The sequence below is a fragment of the Phalacrocorax carbo genome, chromosome 6 (genome assembly GCF_963921805.1).
Source record: "Phalacrocorax carbo chromosome 6, bPhaCar2.1, whole genome shotgun sequence".
In the NCBI taxonomy this organism is placed as follows: domain Eukaryota; kingdom Metazoa; phylum Chordata; class Aves; order Suliformes; family Phalacrocoracidae; genus Phalacrocorax; species Phalacrocorax carbo.
In genome coordinates, this window is record NC_087518.1 from 8,163,348 (window position 1) to 8,188,576 (window position 25,229).

The 25,229-nt window shown below is 41.6% G+C and overlaps 1 protein-coding gene across 27 annotated transcripts in view; it reads left to right on the forward strand.

The window, feature by feature from the left end:
* MAGI1 (membrane associated guanylate kinase, WW and PDZ domain containing 1) overlaps nt 1-25,229 on the forward strand; it is a 360,734-nt gene that overhangs the window by 257,903 nt on the left and 77,602 nt on the right. For all 27 annotated transcript variants that reach the window (XM_064453525.1, XM_064453527.1, XM_064453528.1 and 24 more), the window contains exons 3-4: nt 10,976-11,095; nt 23,165-23,371. In XM_064453525.1, the coding sequence (XP_064309595.1) occupies nt 10,976-11,095; nt 23,165-23,371 (327 nt within the window). The remainder of the gene's footprint in view (nt 1-10,975; nt 11,096-23,164; nt 23,372-25,229) is intronic.

Consider the following 25,229-nt stretch of genomic DNA (forward strand, 5'->3'; position numbering starts at 1 on the left):
TGGAGAAGCCTGTATACATTATCAATAGCATGACAGTTAGCTTCAGACTGCAGAGGTGCAGTTACGCACTGCCTAACCAGCAAGGCTTACTGTATCAGGGAATCTTTTAATTAAAAGTGAGGAAAATGTATTGTAACTTTCGTTTTCCTTAGTATTTTATTGCACTTACAAAACTATAAGGATTAATAAGCTCTTTCTGTGTTAGAGCTAGGGCTGTGGAATTTACAGCAAGGGAACTGTAAATAATAAAATATTCTAGTAGTTTTTATTTCAGTGAAGTAAGAAAAGAATTAAAATTAATGTATTTGTTTTCTTTTACATGTTAACACTTCCCACTTATCAATAGAGATGGGTCCGAAACTCAAAACAGCAATTTGTTCATGTTTGGCATTTTTTCAACATCCTGAGCAGTTACCTAATCACAACGTTACAGAAAGTGAACCAGGAGAATGTTTTCAACCAGCAAAAGCATTAGCAATCATGAAGAACTAAAGCGTGCTGTGCATACAGAGCTACTGAAAAAAGTACAGAAATTGGTAGCAGTTAAGAACAGGTAAAATTAAGGGACAGGATCTGTAGGGAATAGTGCTTAAATGCACGTGTTGCTGGGTAGATTTCTGTCTGTTCTAGTCCTTCCCTTGAGTTTTCCAGTAAGTGCATCCATATGGCTACATAACTCCGTGTTTCTGTAATCTGCATACGTCTTGCTATATCTGATACATTTGCATTTATTGGTCAGTATTGAATATGAAGCTGGAAAACTACTAAGCAAATGTCAAGGAGGATTTGTTAAGGAACAAGACCCATCATAACCAAGGGATGGTGGGTGGGCAGAGCCAAAAATAGAAGAGCCACAGGAGACTCATGGCTTTCTAAGAGTGTGATGAGGTTATTGCAGTTGGAAGTCCATTAGGTTTATAGCATTTCGCAGCCATGGGCTAGGGGAAGAAGGTATACCGGGGAGGCAATATCTCCAGTGTATGCTGCTGGTTTAAATATTGATATTGATTCCTGTGGAAGTGTGATGGAATGGTGTTTTGTTTTTTTTTTTTAAAAAAAATCCTCTCTTTGAGTCTCTCTTTTCAGTAGACTGGATGTGGTCACTGAAATAAGCTTCAGGCAATGCCTTAGAAATAAACGTGTAAGTTTTATATGACTCTCTCTATAGTGGAATTTTACAGAGATCAGACTAACAAACTGATCTAGTTTTAGCCACATGGTGTTAGGCAAGGTTTTTTATTAAGACTTTTAACTGCAAATTAAAGGTCTGCTAGAAGGGTAATTAAGTCAACAGAAAGAGTTTTATATCACACCCAACCAGGGATGGCCCACATTGTGTTGTACTTATCTCTGCAGTACAAACAGCCTCGAAGACAAACAGCAAGGGAGGTAAGTAATCTTTGTTGAAGCAGCTGAGCTAGTGGACATCAAATAATCTCCTATTTATTACTATAGCTTTAAAGTGCAGAGTATCTTTTCATGGATATATGTGCACATATGTATGCAGGTGTCAAAAGCAAACTTTTTTAAAAATAAAAACTGACTTGAAATACTGCAGGTGTTTGGTCTGTGTTGGAGAATTGATTTATTACGAGCTTAATTACAATATCTGTTCACAGGACACATCTGAAGCCTTGAAGTAGAATAGAAAATATGATACATCATTTTAGGGAGATTAAAATTTTTTTGTATTCAAGTTTTAAAGAAAAGATGACTTTTTTCCTTCCAATAATTGAGGCAGCTTGTGTAGTAGTGTCGTTGTGGGGAACAAACAAGCAGTCTTGCTCCTGGGCAGATCTACTGCTAATCTCACTGTGAAACAGATTTACATGTATATGGCTGACAGTAGTTTCTGATGTGTTTTTTTGTTCTTCCTTTGGTTACAATAGTCCAATATATCGCCCATATGAGTTTTCTTTTTTTTTTTTTTTAATTTTAAAAATCAAAGGTAAAACTGTTGTGTTCTTGTTCACTTTATTTCTGCTTCAAGGCACCACTGCATGACTTCCACCAAACTGCAAAGTTCCTCCATTACTTCATGGTGTGTGAAAAGGATTGTGCAATGTTTACAAAACCCTTAAGTTTTTCTGGAAAGCCAGTAAAGTCAGCTCATGTGATTTGCATGGGTTTGTGTCTCTGACTTGGCAATTCATCTTGTGAGAGTTTGCAGTACATTCAGTCCCAAGTGCTGTCTTGGCCCCTCATCTTTCCCAAAGCCCTCTCCTCCCAGTCTCCTGTCTCTAACATTAAGCAAAAGGTTTGAGTGTGTTTTATTTTTCACCTATTCTATTATTCTGCTCAAATATGACCTACTCAAAACTCGTACCAAGCCACATGAAGATCCAGTAGTTAATGAAAAACAATTTTTAATACTACACTGTCTTAAGCTCAGCCACTCAGCCAAACATGACAGGGAGCTGATGGGTGTTTTGTTTCTCAGCAGCTGAGTGCTTCTACTGACCAGTTCTCAGCTTGGTTTTAACGCTAGCCCTTGACTTATGGAATCATAAAATCATTGAATCATTAAGGTTGGAAAAGACCTTTAGGATCAAGTCCAACCGTCAGCCCAGCACTAAACCATGCCCTGAAGTGCCACGTCTGCATGTCTTTTAAATACCTCCAGGGATGGTGACTCCCCCACCTCTCTGGGCAGCCTGTTCCAATGCCTGACCACTCTTTCAGTGGAGAAATTGTTCCTAATATCCAATCTAAACCTCCCCTGATGCAGCTTGAGGCCATTTCCTCTCGTCCTATTGCTAGTAACTTGGGAAAAGAAACCAACACCCACCTCGCTACAGCCTCCTTTCAGGTAGTTGTAGAGAGCGATAAGGTCTCCCCTCAGCCTCCTCTTCTCCAGGCTAAACAACCCCAGCTCCCTCAACCTCTCCTCGTAAGACCTGCTCACCAGATGCTTCACTACCTTATGAAAATCTTAGACTGGGCTACACCTTCTCTTTGGCAATTTGTAGGAATCAGATAGCTTTGCATGTAGCCATGAAGAAAGCGGATATAAAGGAAGATAAGTTGTACCTCCAGATAAACTACTTCCTATAATGTGAAAGTATAAATAAGACCATGAGGTATTTGTTTAAAATTGCTGTTTGCATGGGAGCGACCCTACATCCCAGGTCTCCTGTGACTTTTTTCAAAGTAGATTTTAAGCACTCATCCCCATGCACTTTTGGCCTGTTGTATTTAAGATGGATGTGCACATTCATATGGGATAGTCATCCTAATCCACGTTGTGCTTTTCCATAGCTGCTCTGGGCACGCAGCGTAGAGCACTGCTGTGCCTCTGCTTGGTAAGGCCTGAGATGGCTGATGTGGGGCAGCCCTGAGCAAGCACTAAGGGGATTGGGTTAGACTTCAGTTGAGCTAGTCCAGAGTAAATGATCTACGGGATTAAAAATAACCAGCTAATAAGGGTGCTCTGTAATTATCCAGTGTATGTATTTAATTTAACACCTTCTTCAGCTGTAGCTTTTTCCAAGATAGACAAAATTTCTACTGAAGGTAACTATGACAATTATTACATGGAAGAAAGGTGGTCCTTTTGAAATAAAGGTGTGTATCATGGTTGTAGCATTATCGAGACTTCTGAAAACGTGTATATGAGAGAAACAGAATATAAATGCAAGTATATAATCACCCTGTTAATTTACTTTCAGCTAATTTCACTTCCCATAAGTCACATACACACTTATACAAATGGCAATTTCCATTCATTTCTGTGCCAATATTTAAAAGCATAACATTACAATGCAATCTCATTACTACAGCTTTATTGATTTATAAAATTACACTTTATTACACTAATCCATATATTAGAAAGAATAAAACTGTGCACAGTTACAGCTAAGGTCTTCTCACCAAGGGGTTACATAGTTTGCTTTTTCATCAGTGGTTCACAATTTAAATTAGTGGATGTCATGTTGCTGAACTCCTTGAATACAGGATTAATGGCAAACTCATTAGTTCATGAAGTTTAATCTTCTTGGTGGGTGTCCCACCTTGTGGAAAGTGAGAGGGATTCGGCTGCAGGTGTCTGGTGAGGTAACAGCAATCACTCAAAAAGAGGGATCCAGAAGGTAAGCTGCTGCTATTGCGAACCCAAGAACATCTATTATTTATGTTTTTTATTGGATGCGAGAATACTTTTTTTTCCTTAGGAGAAAACAAATGAGTGCTCTGTAGGACAGATGAAGAGAATGTAACTGCATTAGCAACTGCCACACTGCAGTAATACCGTCGGTGGTACTTTCCCAGGTCAGGGAGATGTTGCTAGAGTTGAATATTTGGCCTAGATCCTTAAACAGGTCTTTTTAAAGTGGCTTTCTTGGGCAGTGTGGCACCTTTTGTACCCTTATTTCGTCTAGTCATCAGGTAATCAGCAGTTTCTTTTAAATTGACATTACAGTCAAAAGTGAACCCCTTCATGCTGAATTGGCTTTGTGTAGCCACGGCATGGTGTTTCACAACACATACAGACAAGTTTGCAATGCCCCAGTGCAGCAGCAAGTTATTTTTGTCCCTTTTAATCTGTTAGGCCCTGATCCTGATCTGTAGGGTTTCCTAAATCCCATTGATTTCTCTAGAATTAGGTTCCTGAGGTCCTCTGAGAGCCTGGGTCTGGCTGATCTTGTGCTATAAAATGGAAACAAACCCACTTTCTCTACCTCAAAGTGCTATAAGGATAAACGTGTTCAAGATTATCAGTGTTCTTATTTGGTGGCAGAGAAGGCCACAGGAATACCAAAAATAGATTTAAAAGGGACAAAAATAACTTGCTGCCTGGAGGGTATACGAACTCTGAGCTGTTGCTGTGCGACTTGGCTGAATCATTTCTCCAGGGTGGCTCCAGGCAGTGGGCACTTCTTTGAGAGAAAGGGTCAGAGAGATGCAACAGGACACGGTGCCTCAGAAAGAGGGAGAGCAGCTTTTACGTGCACTGAGGGCCAACCTGCCGTTGCTCTTGTGCGTGGTCAGCACAGTCCTTTGGGCAAGGGGGGATCCGCACAAGCTGCTGCTTTGGGATCCAGCTTTGGCCAGTTAGTGCTGGAAAGGCTGGTGGAGCAGGAGGAGATACTGAACTCTTGGTACAAATCCCTTCCATCAGCCCCTATAGAAGAGAAATTACTTTAGACCACAGCACAAAATGCATTTCTCTCTGAAATGTGTCTGTAGAAAGACAGGTTTGTCTTGGTCAGCTGTTTTCTGGGTTTAATCAGTTGTTCCTACTGATTACGGTGACAGAAATTTGCTTTTAGTACTGCAGTCATCTGTGTGGCCAGGAAGAGTCAATCAGCATCTATTCCTGCGCATGCATCGTTAAGAGAGCCATGAATGAATTTCTAGCGACAGACCACATTCTCCTTTGGACTGAATTTCTATTCCGCCACCAAGACACTTTGAATCCTTATCACATTCTTGTGGTTTATAGGTATCAAGTCACTGACTAGATAAGGGACAGACAGCATTTAATAGCCCAGAATGAGCTTCCTGAGTTTCGAGTTTCAGGAGAAAAATGTATTTATAAGTCAAGCATGTTTGGTTTGTAACAGGCTAGACCTCTCTGAAGCTTCCATATCTTAGTGTAGTTACAACTATAAATTACTACAGGTAGGCACGGACACACACATGTATAATGGATAGCATAACAGTGGCCAAATACAATTCCTTCTACTGCTGTTGAAAAAAGCCCAGTCAGTAGTCTTAGCTTGGATAACCCCAGAAGTCAATAAGATGAACTAGTTCGGTGTACTATGTTTTCTTACAGATAGGTTACACTTTATTTTTTGTTCACATAGATAAGGCTATTTCTAATACTGTGCTGCAGATAAGTTCTGCCTTAAGCTTGGCTGCTAATCAGGTTGCCTCTTCTGGAGGCAGACCAGGTTGTCTCTGTCTTTTCCTTTCTCCACTTGCCTTTAGCAGATCTGTGAAGTTCGTCCTGCTTTCCAGTTATCTGGCACTATAGGTGACAGATGCAGGAGAGCAAAAGCAGGCTCTCCAAATATTCTATGACATGAGGAAAGGAGGTGACCTCTAAACACTGTGCAGAGGGAAGAGGGGCTGTTTTCCTAATATGTCTCTTCCTTGGCAGCTGAAGATCTTGTCAGTGTAGGTGATGAGAGCAGTCTCTTCTTGCCAAGTGAAGAAAAATAACAGTCTTTGAGAGCAATGGTAAGAGCAGCATCCTTCCTTCTAGCCCACCTGCAGAGAGCCTCTTAGCAAACACCCACAAGAGCGCTTGGCATTGCAGCTTCGCGAGACAGTAGCATCCCTGTACACTTCACATTAAAAGCTTATTTACTACAGTTCCATTCACCTGTGGTAACCACCAGTGACTTCAGTTTGTATAAAATATGGTTGTAGCAATTATATCATTACTCTGAGTGTATAACTCCCACATTATCTGTCATTTTAAGAGAAGCTGGTCAGTGGAGATGAGAAGCAAATGACTTGTGGTTTGATCAGCTATATTTTGGTGGCTTACCAGATTATGGTTGCCAGCCAGTGGAATTGCATAAGGATCCTGCAGAAGTCATTGCTTTGCAAATGGGCAATGTAGGTGTTCTGCACTTGAGAAGTCAACTTCTAAATGACTTGCTAGGGGCTGTTTTGGTGCATGGTAACAGAATTACTGCTCAAGAACTGTTTTTGTTTTAACAAGAAAGTAATTGAAGTGACTACAGCCCCTTTGAAGTCTTTACAATAAGCAAAGATTCTGATTAATTTAGCAGCAGGGCATCAGTGGCTATTAACAGCTTAACATGAGGCCCTGGTAGATTGATAAGAAGCTAAACAGCCCCTGAATCACATATTAACAATCTGGCCATACTATAATTGAGACTCATGTTGGGTAATTGTCAGCATGGTTGATAGGCAACACAACAGCAGCAGCTATTTGTGTTTTAAATGGCCACTTAAATTATTCAGAATAATAGTTGATAGTCATCAGTACATCTGAGCCACAGCCTAGTTATTCCAGGCATGGATGACAAGCTTTAATTTAGTTAGCTTAAGTACAGCACTGGGCTTTGCATGGGCAAACTCACCTGTGTCTATAAGAAGTATCTCAGGTGGGGTCACCAGCCTATGGTGAGATCCCTCGTCTGTGGCCAGGCATTAGTGGTGCATAAATAAACTGGGATGCAGCTAGCTTGGGTGTGATAACCAACAGCCAGGCCAATATTTCACCTAGCATCTGAGCCACCCAGTTTTATATAGTTTTACCTCCAGACCAAGAGAAGGTGAAGCCTGCAATGCTTACCAGCAGCCTTATTTTTATTTATTTATTTTCTTAAGTTTTCTGTGGCTGCAGAACATTTGAGCAATTCCACTGTGAATTTAATGTCTATAAGTAGTTTTAGATGTTGTGGGACATTCTAGCCAAATAAGAGTGAAAGTTTATGAACCGTTAAATGTGCAGAAGGAGTCGGTAACCACTCAGTTGCTCCTCCAGTTTCTTCTTGTAGTAACATTAGCAATTCTGAGCTAGTCACACAGTGGGACATAGCTCAAATTAATTAGCTAAATTGCTACCTAATGGCAATAAGATTTGATGCCACTTAATATTTCGGTGCAAACATGGCAAGCAGGTTAAAGTATTTAAATATGATTGCCTCGCCTTTTCTAGTGGAGTATCTTAACATTTGGGCCATCTGCAGCACTCATTGTGCTCAATTAATTCTGCCATTAGCAGTGGTCTGGTCTGCTATTAGCTCTGATAAAACGTACAGTCTTCTCCTTCGGTGATGACCATCCTGTGGTAAGGGTGCTGAAATGCATTTTAAAGGGGGAGGGAGGGAGGAGACACACACTATGCTTTGTACATAATTAAGTGGCATTACTGATGGGGGACTTAATTACATTTTGGAGTTTATCAGCAGAAAGCTCCAACGGTAGCTTGCAGCCTGCAATGGCGTTGGGCTGTGCACACACATGCTGCACAGTAGTCGAGCACTTGTTTCAGGCAGTGGAAGGGCTTGGGGTGGAAGGTGCTGATTATTCTTGGCATCCTGTGTCTGAGAAAAGTCATCGAGTTCGCTTACGCGCCTCTTGGTTTTCTTTTCTTTCCCCCTTTCTTTCCACCCGCCCTCTCTCCCCACCCCCCTTGTGAAGCAACCCTTCTGGCTTTGTTGTAAGTGTGGTTTGTAATCATTGTACACATCCCAGATGGTTCATGAAAACTCTTTGAAATGCCATCTGCCAGGCGTGTGTCCAGCCGGCAGCCTGTCATTCTGCTACAAGAAAAACGGAGGCGGGTTTTCCCTTCCCCCTGCCTTTCTGAATTGCATTCAGTAACACTTGCTCAGATGTGAAGCAGGATAACAGCCCGAGCATCTGCAAGCAATCTTTGCTCTAGACAGCAACATGGAAAGTTGTTGGGTTTTTCGCCTTTGCCCAGATAAGATATTCTAACCGGGGTAGTTTTTATTTTCCCTCTGTTTGTTGCTGGAGACGGACGCAAGGTGACAAATGTTATCTCTCTGATGTAATGTTTTTCTTTTAAGCGGCGACTTGGCGTTTCTAATGCATTCAGCGTGTGTTGCAGGCAATCGCGCTGATAGCAGGCACATCTGCGATTTTTCGACTTGAACATATTCAGGAAATTAAGAACACTGAGATGAAACAAATAGATCCATTAAAATGGCTCAGAGGAATTATGGCAGAGATATAATTGTCATGTCAAATAGGCAGCCGGCACTGGTAAACTGCTGACTGCAATTTTACTGCTATAAAAATTCAGAAGGAAAAAAACCCCGATTAATAAATACTCTCTGTGGGAAGATATAGATAAAGAAAAGAAGGCGGCTTTAAAAGATAAAGTAAAATGAATCCTGAAGTTCCATGATCTTTGTGTCTCATGAATGTGTGTTGTCAGTGACTGAGAAAAAGTATGTCCCGATCTTTGTCATTTGGCTCGTGTGCCGCATGGCTCAGGGTGACGTTTGACTGATGCATTGGACGAGGAGCACTAGAGTCTAATTCTTGCTTCCACCGTGCTCTCGGCATGGGACAGCTCCAGTGCATCCTTGGGCATACTTACTGCTGAAGCTTCTCCTTCTTCCTCCTTACATCTTGTGTGCCTGGTTTAGAGGAACCTGGCAGGGGTCAAAAGCCACGATGCCCTGGTGAGGGTCCTCATGGCCTGAACGTTCACAGCGATGTTCGTGCTTGAGGAGGAGGTGCTGCGTCCAAGCTGTGCCCCTTCCTCCCGGGTGCCTGCATGCTCCTTGAATGCCAGGGAGGGTATTGCCTGCTCAGCCTCGCTGCCTGCTCAGCCTCGCTGCCTGCCTTTAGATGGAAATGCAGGCGCTCGGGCAGAGAGAGGCGTGGGGTGCAGTTCAGGTACTTCTCTGGTCTACATCTGTGAAAGACATCTGTTACAAACTACTTGGTAAAAATCATTGTAGTCTTACTGTAAGGATTCAAGAATACAAAGAATGCAAGATTGAATCCTTTCAAATAGGAAAGAGTAATTCTGCTAGTGGGGTGAAGATATCCATCATCATTTCCATCCCCTTTTTTGCTTTTCCTCCTCCTGCCTTCACCCATTTACACAGCTTCAAGAGAAGGAATGATAGAAAAAGCACAGGAATTTATAGACTATCTGAGGGCTGATGGTAAGTAATAAAAAAAGAGAGTGAGTTTCTATTTTGAAACAAGAAATGGAGGATGTTAGAGAAAGTGGATGTCTATCAAGGAAATTAATCTAGTGATAGTCTTTCAAGAGTGTCACTCTGTCAAGACTGACCTCTTGAACAGTCTCTTAGATGAATAGGGCATAAGCAGACTTTCCACTTCCCTGGCACTTGAGGAAAACGTTTGCCAGATGCAGGCATGGTAAATTTATGCTCTTTCAACTTCTGAGAGCAGAAACCTTCCCAATTAGTTTCCAGAAGCTCAGCTTCTTTATACTTTCTTCAGTCCTTTTATAGAGGGTTTAAGAAATTGTATGCACTGAGAAGGCACTGCCCAGGGGCCAGAGGGGTCCCACAGAAGTGAGAAATCATGCTTCATTAAATGTTAGATATGGTTTCCACATCTCTAAAGTTATTCACAAGCCGGCAGATTGGTTGCGGCCACAGCACTCGGACACCTCCAACTCTCTAAAGCTGCTCTTTCTTCTAAAGTTCAGTTTCCTGTACCATCTGTAAATCTGTCATTTATATTTAATTTCAGATGTACAGAATCCAGCCATCTCCTAGCCTCCGGAGTCATGGAAAATAAAGGCTATTGAACAGAAATTGATCCTAATCAATTAAGCTGTGCTCAGTGACCTAAAATGCAGTGGCCCAAGCCATCTTAGCAAAAAGTCATGAAATGACTCATCTCACACCATGCTTCAAAGGGTTGTAAATTGGTCAGAAGGGAGAAGTTTCAGAGCTGGCAGAGTAGCAGTGATCAGAGCCCCGATCTCCATGGGTACTGTTTAAATTGTCAAGTGCTAGATAGAGATTCTGTGTGAATTATTACTCAAAAGAAAAAGTATTTCTTGAACTCAAATGAGCTTATAGGTGAACTTCTGTGAGAAGAGTGATAAAGTGATGAAGAAATAACGGAAGCTAGAAAGAAGTTGCCTTATCTGAGAATGCATATTACAGTTTATTGAAGTATGAGAGTCTCTGCAAATGGTGGAAGGTAATTGCTGGCATATGCTCAGATACCAAACTCTTCCAGCTGTGTTTTCTGCATGTGATATGAGAGGTTTCTTTGCTGGACAGTCTTTCTGGGAATATCAAATACGTGGGGTAAAAGAACTGGTTCCACCAGCTCAACCTCTGATCTATGTCTTGTCTTGTTTTTATGTGGATTCCTAACTTCTAGATGAACTCTTGACACTGCTGTCTGTGTAACTCACTGAATTGTATTTTACAGATACTGTTGGATCTTTATGATAATTTTTTATTGTCCCTTTTAACTCTTGATAAGAAAACATCTATATTAACGTGCTTATTTTTCCTTTCAGGCACAACCCGCCCTCCAAGAGAAGGAGAAGTGCCTGGTGTGGACTATAACTTTCTGACTGTGGAGGAGTTTCTGGAGTTGGAGCGAAGTGGGACCCTTCTGGAAGTAGGAACTTATGAAGGTATGGAGCCATGGGCAGTGAAAAAGCACTTCAAATAACCGTGGTGGGACACCAGACTTGCAACACCCTGGCTCATGTTAACCAACTTGAGTTAGGACCTCAATTTCCATCCGAGTGCTCTACTTCCCTCTCCTCTGTTTACCCTGAGAGGGAATTCTGATATTGCTGTCATTTTGTCTTTTCCTTTCAAGTTAACTACCTCAGAAGTTTAACGTCAGTAGGCCAGGAAGATCCAATATGAAATCCAGTAACAAAATACTGAGGGAAGACAGAGTGGCAGTGAATGAAAATGCATCTTTTCTTTGTGTCCACTATAGCCCATATCATTGTTCACTTTTTCTTCCCTCCCGCTGTCTCTCTTTCCCTTCACCTTCCCTACATATACATCCTTCATCACCCAGTTGTGTCTCGCTATGCAGCTACATGATGCACTGCTTTTGGCCGCCTTTTTTTTTTTTCTTATTTATTCTTGTATAATTACTTCTAACTTGGGTCATTGTGTTGATCCTTTTCACAACACAGCTTTACAAACAGCAGCACTAAGACAGCCAAGGGGCACTGAAATGTCACTAGGGTGAGAGGAAGAAAAGACTTCCAAGAAAGTGCAATGCAAATCGGACATATTTAGGTATACGATAGGGTTTATGTAACTAAACCTGCAATCTCCATCTCCTTTAAATTGAAAATTCCTTTTGGGGCGGGGTTTTTTTCTTTTTTTTTTTTTTTCCCTGGAGAACATTCAGGTGTACCTTTTGAGAAGACAATGAAAAGAAATACATTACAGGTTTGAAAGTCCTTCCAGTGTACTTCAGCTCATTCGTGTCATACTTATATTTGCAAGAAGTTAAATGGGTCTTGTCGTAATTACAGGAAGTTGAAAAAGCCTTATTCTTGCAGCCGTTAGTAAGCAACATGAAATACATTTAAAAATAGGAACTACACATAAATAGCTGATAGTCTTTGGAAAACAGTCATCAAATATGGACAAAAAAGATTGTCACATGTGGGTTTGGTTTTCAAGCTCTAAAAAAAAAAGTCCTGAAACACTGTTTGTTTAGTCTACTTCCGTAAAAACTCCCTGTAGGTCACCTTTAGACCTTGCACTTATTCCCAACTGCTGACAATTGCATTGTCAAACCTGGTTTGCATGGAGATGGTAAACGTATAAGTTGGTTTCGCTCTTCCACCTCTCTGAGCTGATTAGCTCCATCAGCACCAATGCTACTGTTCCAGCAGCAGCACTTCTCTGAAATGAGCTTTTTCCTCTCCATGTTTCTAATTATAACATTAAATTAGTTTTCTTTGTCATGGTACTTGAAATAAATCAGCTGAACTGCCTCGCCATTACTTCCTGATCGTATTTGTTCTGGTGACCTTTCTACTTGGAAAGACAAAATGGGTAACTGTCTGTAAGCTGGCTCCTGGGACTTGCTGGGAATTAGTTTTCAGGAAATGCTGTACCCATCTGGGACAGCTATAACATGGTAGTTTCATTGCTTACGTGATTATATGCAGTAGCAGCTAAACTGTTTAGATTTCATGGGTTGCTCTTTTGAGTTGTTGAAGATGAGGTTGATTTCTCATAAGTCTAATGTGTATTTCATTTCTGTGGATGATAGAAGTGTCTGAACTTTAAAGGAATAATTTGTCAGAAGTGCTGAGAAGCTTCTTTCCCCATTGACATCGGCGATGCTGGTGCATAGTGGTTCTGGAGAGCTGGCCCATGGAAGGAAAAATCAATAAGAATAAAGCAAATAATGATGATGCATGTGTGCACATATGCATCAAGACACATTACTATTTGATTGTAATGTGAAATAAATAAAGTTCATTTTTCACTTACAGCTTCAAGAAATGATTTTGCTGCCTTCCAAGATTTCTTTAATGGCTTTGTTGTACTTTTGTTGAAAATCTTATTTTACAACTGTATTGATCAAGACAGTGTTGGTCTTGATTAGATCTTGGAAGATGATGTGATTCAGACTCAATGCTGCAATCAGCAGCAATTTTATCTATTAAAAAAAAAATCCACCAAAAAACCCAGACCACAAAGTAAGTTAGAATCCTAATGTCCAAGTCTTTGTTAATGCTCAGCTTTATAGTCTTAGATTACTTTAATTATAATTTGTTTTATACTGCATTTTGCTGCCTTCTTTTTTTTTTCCTTTTTTAAATGTACCACCATGATGAAGTTGATTGTATTTTTGACCCTGCCAGTGATAGTTTATTCTAAACCAGAGGGACAGAACCCAACAAAAGGAAATAGTCTTCTATTTCTCTCTGGAGAACAATAAAATGATACCTTTAATGCACGGCTTTTGTTATTAATAATGTTACCTATTCTACTGGGTAGGAATCAAATAATTGCAAAGATAGGGTTGCTTTTTATTAGAATGTAATTAGATGGTTTAGAGATGAAGGAAGGGGAATGCTATGAAATGGAGAGTAGTGATGACGAATGGCATAGTTTCCACATGCCTGGCAGCCACAAGTTCATGTGGCTCAAGCAGGATGGTGGTTTGTGGTCACGGTGGTCCCAAGGTCCCTTCTGGCCCTTAATTCCTAAGCATCTGCATGTGATTGGTGGGGAGATGGATGTATGCTCTGTGTTTCTGACCTGAGTAATCAAGATGAAAATTCTGGCATTACTGGATGGCATTTGTTTGCCTCTTGGAGGCATAAAGCCATCCAGGTACTGGCACTGTCCTTGGAAAAACCTTGCAGAGGAAGATGTAAGATAATTATTTGTATAGTAAGTTACTGAAGAAAACTTCTGGGGAAAATTACTAGAAAACAGGGAACTGTTGGAAGAGGGGTAATACACAGGACTTCGATGCTGATAGGGATACTATTGATTTGGAAAGCATAAAGAACAAGAAGAGGAGAACAGTTGGAAACCATAAAAGAGTAGGAGAGTGTATCAGGTTTTGAAAGAACAAGCTGGGTTTTGAAAGTGCTTTATGTGCAAAGAGAGAAACTGAAGCTGAATAGGACAAAAAAGGTGTTGCCTGCCTACTGGGCTGCATAATGTCATTATTATTTCTTCTGGTGCTCTGCAGATAGGCTCCTCTGGGCAGTTTTTGATTCACATCCTGGTGAATGCAGAGTGGGCATGGCAGCTGCTTTTCCGGTCACCTGTCACCTCCGTGGTGTGTTCTGCACCCAAAATGCTCCAAAGCTCCTGATCAGGTGGGAGGGGGCGTTTGCAAGCTTTAATTCCTCAGGGTTTCAGTTCCAGTTTTAACATGCCGATTTTTAACCATAAAGCCTAGAAACTTCTTTTTTCCCCTAATGAAAGCTACATGTTGATGACATGAATCCAGTAACTGGAGCTGAAATCCTGGAAGACCTGCCCAAAGCTGTGATGCCGCACCAGTATCGGTGCTTGCGTGCAACACACTCAAGCCAGTTAGTAATTCCCATTGACAGTACTCATTAGGAAGGAAAATTCTTTTTAGATTGCACATTGTCTAGGCCTTCTGGTGGATAGGAAACCATAATAATAGTAATCTCAGGTATTCATTGACTGATCCTTCAGGGCATAAAATACTGACAGATGAATGGAGGTAATTGTGTAGGTTACTAATTATTTAGCAATTACTTCTGCATTTGGGTTGCAGGCTCTCACGGGAACCCCAAGGGAGGACTGTTTTGAGCAGAACCACAACTTCTCATTCTTACTCCCGTTTCTTCCCCAGCTGCTGAGTGTCCCTGGGCAAATCAGGTGACTGCTCTATATTTCAGGTTACTGGCCTGGAGAATATTAAAACAACACTTACTTCTCTCTTCATTAATATTTCAGCAGATATCCTGTGCCTGCAGCTATCTCCTGTTACAAATAGGGGGGAGAGAGTTGAAGCAATGGTATTTCAGGGGGCTGTGCTGAATGCTGCCGTGGAGGTGGGCGCTGTGCAGAGACACACGGAGACATTAGCATGGTGGCTGAATTTTGAATGGGGATGGCTGTGTCGCCAGGGTCTGGCAAGGTGGTATTAATGAATGCCTGCCCAGCACTTAGTGATTCTCAAAAGAAAAAGTGCTGCACTTTATAACGTGTGAAGGGTTATTACATTACAGCATATTATTGTCAAGGCATCATCTTTCATTCTCAGGACAAGTGTTATGTGATTGCCAAGAGAAGTAATAAGTAATCTGCATTAGTCTCATGACTAAGATGTAATGGGGTGACTTGCTAACATTTTTAAAGTGCATAAAACCAGCTACTGTAGACAGGGTCTCCGATTGTGGTACTTAATGAGTGTAATAAATTACCTTAATAGTGCAGTTAGAATTTCAGCTGAAGTAGAGAGGTGTATTCAGCAACATGCTTCAAATCAAGATGCCTTTAGCCTAATTTATCTGATGTGCTCGCTCTCCGTGGGTTTCTCTGCAGCAGCCCTGCTCTTCCAGCTGCTTTAGCAAAATGGCTGGATTTTCTTTGCTGATCTTCTCTGGTGCCTTTGCAGCCCGTGGGTCTTGCCAACTTGGTACAACCTTGAAATGAGAGCTGTGTCTGTGGCATGCAAAACATGACAGGAAGATTGGGCGACTAAGGGTGGCAGATGCTGGGGATGCCCATGCAGCGGAACAACATGTTCCACTTAATAAGATAAGATCCGCTTATTAATGTCTCCATACTACAGATTGACTCAATAATTCATAATGGCTCCTTTAGCACCATTACAATGTATCATGTCAAATATCCACTTATTAACAGCTGTGCACTGCAGAAAAATCCTGGTCCTATCTTTGGCTTTTATACTTTTTAAAAAAACTTTTATTTTTTAGCCACTAGTAGGAAGAAAAGACAATTTTGTGTACATTCTTGTGTGTGAGCGTGACTATCAGTGTTCAGCACGAGTGCTGCTATACTGAAGTGTCATCTGATAACAGTGCCTCATTTTACAAAGAGCTAAAGTGGTAGCTTAGTAGCGCTCTCTAAAAGCAAATATTCAAATAACCGATAGGGTTTTAGAGTGGTTTTGAATTTCCTGTGGCTTTCCTGATTGGCTTCTCTCTGTGCACTTTCAGTAGGAAGTTTTCCAATGTGAGCTCTGTCGGAAATTGTTCATTGGCAGTCCTGCTTTTCACTGCTTCTTGATGCATCTTAAAAGACAAACCTTGGGAGAAGAGGTTATTCCCAAACACTGCTGGCAAAAAAGGATACGGAGACTTGGTTGGGTTTTTCCTAAGGGAGATTTCAGGTTATTTTAAGGCATTATTTACTCTCTAATCACAGCCTGATATGTTGAAGGCTGTTCTTAGTAGTCCATTGATAGATGGCAGCCAGGCACATTTCGGCATTGTGTCTTGGTGCTGGGTGTGCTCGGGATGGTCTCTAGAATTGGCTGCTCCTCTCTGATGTTATACAGCTCCCTTTGCAGCTGGGCAGCGCTTCTGCGCTGGGAGGCAGCCCAGCCTCTGCAAGCAGTGGCATTTCCCTTCCGCTGCAGAGCTCGCCCCACGCTGTGAGCTGCGATACACATGCCACCGCCTTCCAGAGAGGCAAAGTGTTAATGGGACACATCCTTGTGGTGGGAGTAGGTATATAAATATTCCAGTATTTGCAAGAAAAAGAGCTGCATATTGCAGTGGCTTAACATTGCATTTTTTTGACTCCTACAGCCTTGTGCTAGGTAGGGTGTGTTCCAGCTGCCTCTCCTGTGTTCTCTGTATATACCACGCACAAGCACATACTTATTTGCATGTGACTGTAACAGTTGCTCTAATATAGCTGAGGTCAGGAAACACCCTGAGCTTCCATAGCCATCACGTGCCCCATGCTGCCAAGATCATATTGCTTATGTGTTACTTTAAGTATCTTTGCTTTGTTTTGGCTTGTTAGAATTTTTCCGTGCATAAAATGTGCTTGGGCGCAGGTGTACATGAGAGTTAACAATAGCATGTGGCAATACCTAGTGATATCTCAATGTGGGAAAAATTGGAATAAATGAGACTGATTTGATATGTAGGTGACTTTCTGCTATGCTGTCATTGCCTATAAGAACACTAATTGGAGTATATGTTAAATTTCAGACATAAATTGAAATGTGCATATTGTAACATTTTGACTAATTTAACAAGAAACCCAGACTGATCTTTCAGTTAACCTCACTACTAATAACTGCAAAAATTGACAGAGAATCTACTATTTAAAGCAAATTGGATTTGCATATATTGCAGGTTAATTTCTCTGAGATCTCTTTCCGAGCCTCTTTTGCTTCTGATCCAGATGCTGTATCTGTGGCCGCCTCCCGGTTGCCTGGATACTCTGCATTTCCTCCAGGCAATTGCTAATCAATGTGCAGTTGCAGCTAGGTGAATCCCACAGACAGCAGCCAGATCTGTCATCTAAATGTAGAAATCTGTAGCAGAATGTGATCTGGGAAGAGAACAGACAAAACACTGTAGCAGGAGCTCTGCTCCCAGGAATCAATTCATCCTGTGCTAATCAGACACAAGCACTCTTGCTGGATTAGATGAGCAGAGGCTCTTCTGCTAAAATTAAGGGTCAATTGTTTTGGTTCTTGTGCAATGCGGAGAAGAGGAGCTGCATCTCAGTAAAGAAAACAATTACGTTAATAATTACATTTAAAGCTTTTGTGTCAAGGCCTTGCTTAATTTTCCTGCTTATCTCCAAGTCTCTTTCCCAAAATACCCATTTGCATCAATACAGTAAGCTACGAACTGATTTTTAAAATACGAGCAGTTAATGGAGTCCTTGTTAACACAGAGTGGTAGCTTTGAAGATAAGATGCACTTCTCATGGACGCAGGGTCCCCTGTGCTATACAGAAGCTTCTGCGTTTCTTGTTTGTTGTTTTTTTTTTTTTTAATAATTGCAAAATTATGCCTCACAGTAGTCGTCAGTAAATTCTAAACTGTTAGAACTCCACTCAGTACTTTCCTGAGAGACAAATACACTCCCAGTCCCAGGCCTAATCTCTTCACACCAGAAAAGGAAGACAAATTCTCCTTCCCCAAAAAAAAGATAACAGCTGCAGCAAAGCCAACACCTACAGATTAAAGTAACTGAAATATACAGTTTAGGAGCACATTCTTCAGTTGTGTTGTACCATTAGGATTAATGCTCAAGCTCGTGCTTGATCTTGCACGCAGCTCCTCTGCCTTCCTCACCTCTCCATGTCAGCTCTGCTGCCCTCTCCCCACCGCAGCAGCCTCCATACTCTCATCTTCCCTCTCTGCCAGGCAAAGCACCTACTTTCATATCCGTTCCACTTTAGACCCTTTTCGATTGTGTCTCTGTTCTTGTGCATTTCTACCCATTCCAGAAACAACATCTTGGGTGGATGGAGACCTTTCAACTCGAGTTGAATTGAAAGGTGATTGTCAAAAGTTTTTATGGATTAGATTCATAGTTATTTAGTTAAAGGTAGCTAATTGGTGTATTTTTGTGAATTACATTTCAAATTGCAGGTCACATAAAAAACTTGAGGTTGTCTGTGAATTTACTGCAGAACTTTGTGTTATTTTGTGTTATTTTGACATGTAAGAAAAGTTGCCTGTTACCACTAGGCTTTTAAAATGTAAAAAGAAAGTTCTTTTGGCTGACAGCATTGCTTTAATTCGTAAGCTGCAGGACAGGGTAGAAGCTGCTGTAGATTGCTTTCATTGATTATGATCAGTGCTTGAATTGGCAGAGGAAGAAGTGTTACGATGATGAGAACTTGTCTTATTGTTGTGATTAGCTGTTACCAAATTCTAATTACTGTGCATGATGCTAAAATGTGTAAGCTGCTGACACTTAGAGATAAGGAGATGAAAAGAAATCAGCTCATTCCAAATAGCTATTATGGTTTTTTTTTCATTATTATTGTTATTTTTGTGCACTCTCCTGAGTGGTGCTTTAGAGTGCCTGGATTAAGTCATGGTTTTGGCTGTAAAAGCTGCCATCAAACTTTGGTTGTGTTTAAATAAGCTGTAAGTATCAGGGGACTGAATAAGATCAGGGTTAGTGAAAGGTGATGAAGAGGAATTCAGTTAATGGCATGTGCATCTGCTGAGTGAATGCATTGTTATTAGCTATTAATTTGGTTGCTGTAGGCAGGATTGAGAAGAGGGTAAAGCTCAGGATCCCAATTCCCGTAGGAATAAGCCATGGGAAGGTGCTGTTTCTGCTAGGCTGGCTGCTTCAAAACTGGCATTTCCACAGAAGAGCAGAGGTTTTTCCTCTGTCTTCATCAAGAAATCTCCTTTGTCTGGGAGATGGGCTGCTCTTTTCCAGCTTTGAGGCATCACGGTAGGGACACAGTCCTCAGAAGTTTTGCAGAGTTTCACTTGAGCCATTGGGGAAGCTCTGCACCCTGGGGAGTCCTGCAATAACTACTGTGCTGCCTTTAGAAAATGTTTTGGGATCCTCTGGGATGACAGATGCTTGTGTATGCACATGTAACATACTGTTAATAATTAGAGCTGATTGGATATTCAGTACCAATTACACTGGCTATGAAGTTAGCCCCTTCTTTAGGCTTACAAGTGGCTCACAAAACACTGTTAATGCATATTTTTAAATGTATGTTTTATCATAAACATTGACAGATTTAATTTGAACAAATAATGTCAAGTCTGAGTGTTTTAAAATTCTTGCTGGGCTGTTCATTGTCAGTTGTTAATGGTGCACGTTTGGATTTCTGAGTCACAGGGTAAATATTTTCTCTTTTGAATTTCTAGGATTAAACATGAGTTTCTATTATAATTTTAAGTGCCAGTCCCTCTTAATAGTGCGTCTTCCCCCATGCCCAGGCCCACGTGGCATGTCTTCAAAAAGAACTGGTTAGAGAAGAGAAGTAGGTCTGACTGCATCTAGCAAACATGAGGAAAAGAGAGTATTTGCATTTTCTCTCATTCTCCATGTCACCTGGAAGCTGGATTGGAGTTTTCTTTTGCAGTTTTTCATCATGAGCTGGGTTATTTCCCAGATCTGTATGTCCTTGTGTGAATCTGAAGGAAGAGCTGTGATTTTTTGGAATATTGACTCAGGCTGAATCTGCATCCTGTGGTGGAGAAAGAAAAGTTCAGCCCCAATAGCTGCATTTCCCATATTCTGCAAAACAGAGCTCACATGCAGAGCCATGCTCACTTTCAAATTCATATTTGCTCCTTGTACATGTTCATATACACTTTTAGGGATCCTCTAAGCCTGCTGTGTTGGTAGAAAATAATTACTAATAGTAGTACCAACAGCCACAGTTGGTTTGAAAAGTGACTAAGCAAATCTGAAATTCTTTAGAGAAGCCTGTTTTTCTGCTGAGGAACAGCTCTCCGCGGGCTGTTAGAAACTCCAGCTTTGCTTGTTGCTAGAGGAACTGAAAAGGAACAAAACTCAAAGATATCATCATATATTTCTCTGTAATTGGAGGACCGCTGGTAACATCTGTGCTATGTTCTTGTCCAAGAGAAATAAAAATCCACACTAGCAACATCTATATATCCCCTTCATTCACTTTGTGTGCATCCATCGCAAACAGATTTAACCATTTACAACAGACCTGAAGTAAATTTTGTACAAAATAGTGATGTGCAGTGCCATAAATAACAGCTGTTCCCAAGTATATGGCACACATGTGGATCTCTCTGCTTAGCAGTTAACATTCTTAGAAAACACACATTTTGTCTGGAAAAACAAACCAAAACAAAACCCCCCCAAAACCCCCAGAACAGCAGCATTCTTTGGGAGAACGCTGAAGAGAACAGGATGAGAGCAGGGTTGATTATCCTTTTTCTGCCCACCTAGCTTTGTATTTTCCCTTTGCATTCTCTCTTCCATTCCTCCTCTTTTTGTATATACTAGTCCTGCAGTATATAGAGCATAAGAATCATTGTCTAGCAGCAACAGCAACCTGCTTGAGGAGCCTCCATCGCCATTAGAGGCTCTTTCCAGAAGAAGTAATTTCCTTCTCCCTATAAATTATGCATCAATGTACATTTAAGATTCTGAAATGATGAACAGAAGATGAAAGCGATGTGGAGTGTTGCTGCTCCTATGGAGCTGAATGCACAATGTTGTATACAGGCTTGAACACACCTTGTTAAGTCAAACCTGCACGTGTTACTGTCCTAGTACTCCGCCTGTAAAAGCATGGAGGTAGGAGCTCCTCTGACTTCCCCAGCCTCAGCTCTGTAAGAAAGACTTTTTATCCTTTTGGAAGGCAGAGAGTGGGAAAGATAGCAACGTGTCCAAATTGGTCTTTCCCAGATGGACTCTGCCAGCCTGAGCCAGCACAGTTCCTGGTGTCCCTTGCTCCTGATATGTCTGGAGACCTTCCTGAAACCTTCCAGAGTCTCAGGTTGAGATCTGTGAGTGCTGGAGCATGGGTGATCCCCGTGGCCTTTCCCTGAAGCTGACAGCATGCACAGCCTCAGCGTTTTAAGGGACTTAGATGCTCTAATGGGAAAGGCACTTCAGTCAGCTAAGCAGGAGTTGAGATAAACAACTAGCATTTCCACACTGAAATAAGGATATGTCATTTTGAACCTCAAGTGTGTGATGGCTGAGCAGTATGAAATGCATTGGGTGAGTGGAACTACTGCATACAGCAGTGGGGCAGGTCAATGCAGAGCTGCTTTGTTAACATTCAACTCAGTGTGCAACAAAAATACACGTGCATGTGTATAAAAATAAATGAAAAAATAACTTCTTTTTTTTAGCACAAGTGAGGTTTTGAAGTGTCTTTGCACAATCTGCCTTCGGCATGTGGTTTCCATGTAGTATAACGGGTAATAAAGGAGTATGTACGCTTTTGTATGTAATTACGTACTGAAAAATTGAAAATGTTTTCAGGTTATATATAGTCTATGGAGATAGATGAAGGATGTAATCAACTGTACATGTATATTTTAGGGAAGAATTCTGTGCTGCTCCCACAGTTGAAGCTATGTGCGTGCACCCCCACGTGGGCTTATACAAAGCTAAATGGGAGAGCATCCTTTATATTTTGTCATGCCAGAGAGTATGGGGACAATTTTTAAGTTCACCCTTGTCATCTGAAGGTGGCAAATGAAAATTATTATTAATTCTTGAAAGGGAAAATGTGGGCAGTTTTATGTAAAACTGTTGTATATCACAGAACATTGTAAAAAAGTAAAAGATGTGCCTTGCAATAAGCCTGAATTCCTTTAATGCCCAGCGCTGTGGGAACCAATTCCAGACCTGAGATTCCTGTGGAGCGTTTCAGGGCAAGTCAAGCACTGCTGTGGTGTTTGAGGTGAAGACAAACAGGAACAGTGAAATATCTCTGTGTGGTTCTGGCATCAGTGAACCTGCACTTACTCTGTATTTCTTCCATGGTCACTTAAAATGACAGCGAGGTATCCCAAGCACTTTGCACTGTTTGCATCACATCTGGCGATGGCTGCCAAGAGCTGTGCGCTCGCATAACTGTGGGTGCGTCTTTGTTCCTTCAGGTTTTGCTTTAAGGTCTGGTTGTTCACTTCTACCCAAGTTGACCCAACTGCTGAGTTTCCTCTTTGAAGAAAGCAGTGCCACGTGGTACCTTTCCTTTCCTCTCCTTTGACAAAGTTTTCTTTCAGAGAGAGAAGAGTTTTTGCTTTTTAAATGCAACATCCACCCTAAAGAACCTGTGTATTAAAGCAGGCCATCTTGCCTTTCATCATTTATCTGGGTGATGGCAGTCATGAATTTTTTATTTTCTGCAGGGCTCACTCCAGATCTGCCACAGCATTGTGTGGGTGCACGCATGTAAAAAGGCTACTAATTGAAATTCAGATGTAACGAGATGAAGTTTTGCTATTCACCGTGACCGCCTTTTGTTTTAGTCCTTGTACGCTCAGTGCACCTAAACAATGAGACCATTACTTCTCCTTTTAGATTCAACAAGAATAACTTAAAAGGCAAGAAATATTTTCTTGTCTGCTCTAGAGATGAAATATGCCCCCCCCCCAAAATGGGAATGGTGCGTGTTAGTTTATTTACTTACTCACTTGTGGGGAGAGACAGAGATTTTAATGGAACTGAAAATAAAATAAAATAGAAATCTTGTTGCTACAAACTGCTCTCTGTTGAAGATGCAAATGTGTTTCTATTGCCTAGGTAACTATTATGGAACGCCCAAGCCTCCCAGCCAGCCCCTCAGTGGGAAAGTGACTTCCACCGATGCTTTGCAAAACCTGCAGTCTGGCTCCAAGCAGTCGACTCCAAAGCGAACCAAGTCTTACAATGATATGCAAAATGCTGGCATAGTGCATACAGAGAATGAGGAAGAGGATGATGTACCTGAAATGAGCAGTAGCTTCACAGGTAAAACGAAAATATCACAGTCCATCAGTTATGATACATGGGGAAGATTTTTAGAGGGGAGGGTTTTTGTTTGTTTGTTTTTGGTTTTAATGGGTTTCCTGCAAAGCTGCCCATCCCAGACAGAACTGACCAACAACACCAGAATGGCAGGTGTCTGGGTGTGGACAATCACATGTACAGTTGTGTCTTCTAGAGGCCTTGTGGGATTGAGGTTGTTGAGAAAAAATGGGGAAAAGCTCAAATCCATTAGTTGCAGAAAGTTCAAGGAAGAGTTGAGCTATGGTTGACAGTTCCAGTCATTATAAACACACAATATGAAATGGCTCAACCAGGATACGTTTGAAGTTAATTTTTGTTCCTTCGAAAATATGTTGCTGTCCTTTCCCCTTCCCTGCATCTAGAGATACGTGTCACATGCAATTACTAGGTCCTTTTGTCCAACGTACCTTCCAGCAAACCAAGGGCACTTGCTGCAGGAATGACGTCTGAAGCACAGGTACAAGCTCTCTTTTATGAAGGCCTTGTGTCCTGCTGAACAGAGATTGAAATCCCACCATGGCTACCTTTGAGCATTGGCTGAAAGATCATTGGGAACTTTTGCAATCTAAAGTCAAGTGCTGTGCAGGCAGATTCAGAGCAAAGTACTATCGGAGAGGAGTTTCCACAGAAATGAACTGGAAGTTTGGGAAGCTCTGAGGGGCACGAGCTCTTCCCCATCTTCCCCATGTCTGCAATGCTAGTATTTGTTAGCACTTAGAGCATTACTTCCTCAGCTCAGTTTCAAACCCTGAATTAATCTTCCTAGCCCCCTCGAGGTAAGTACTCAGCAAGCAGCATTATCCACACCTTCAAGCCTTTCACAGCTGCTTGCTGTGGGTGCTCACCATCACTGGCGCTTGGTCCTTTGTCCTCTGGTCACTACCTACCACCATGACAGTTTTACTTCCCAGCCTCTGATGAGTCATAGGAGCTGTCATGCCAGTTCCTACCTGCTGATGTCCTGGCTCTAACATCTGTATAGAGCTTCAAAAGGATTTAGGCTGAGATTTAGTTTTGACCCTCTTTGGGCAAGTCAAATGGCTTTAAGGGTTGTGCTCCGTTACATCTTTCTAACCCAAATCACTCCTGTCTGGCCTAATCCCTCCCAGGCTGGAGTTTCTGTCTCTGCTTACCAGCTCCTTTACAAAGTTTTGCGCCTAAGAGTACTTTGTCACATGTTGTGACGTGGCAGCAACCTCAGCCCTTGTCACAGGGTCTGATTTTGGGAGGAAGCTGGTGCAAGATGCTGTCTGACCTCCTTGCTCCTTGTCTAAGTTTGGTGCCCCTGAACTGAGCCTAGCATCATTTCTTTTCCTTGTTTTCCTTCACAAGATGAAATACTGGAAGGTGCAGCTCATCTGTCACAACGTTATCACACCCTGGCCCCTTGCCTCCATTAAATGGGCACAGAATCAAGGAAAGAGTTATTTCTCGTACACCAAAGTGATTCCTTATGCTTATTTCACATGTAAGTGTGCTAGCCATATTAAAATGCTCTCTCTTCCTTCTCGATGACTTGTGTTTTCCAGACTTTGGCATGTTTACACTCACATTCTTAAGCTGGTGATGATTCATTCATGCTTCTGTATCTTGTCAGCTTCTACCTAAAAATATCAAATGCCAGGAAGGCTAGAAAGCAGGCAGCTGAGGGTACTGGTGTAGTCTAGATCTTTTTCTTCGCTCTTCTCCCAGTTTATTATTTTCGGTATCTTGCCTTTTAGTAAAGGCAGCACACAGACTAGAAATAGCTCGGGAGCTGCAGTTAACCGCCCCGCCAGAAACCAAGGCTGTGGGCTGTGAGCTGAGGATGTCAGTGGTC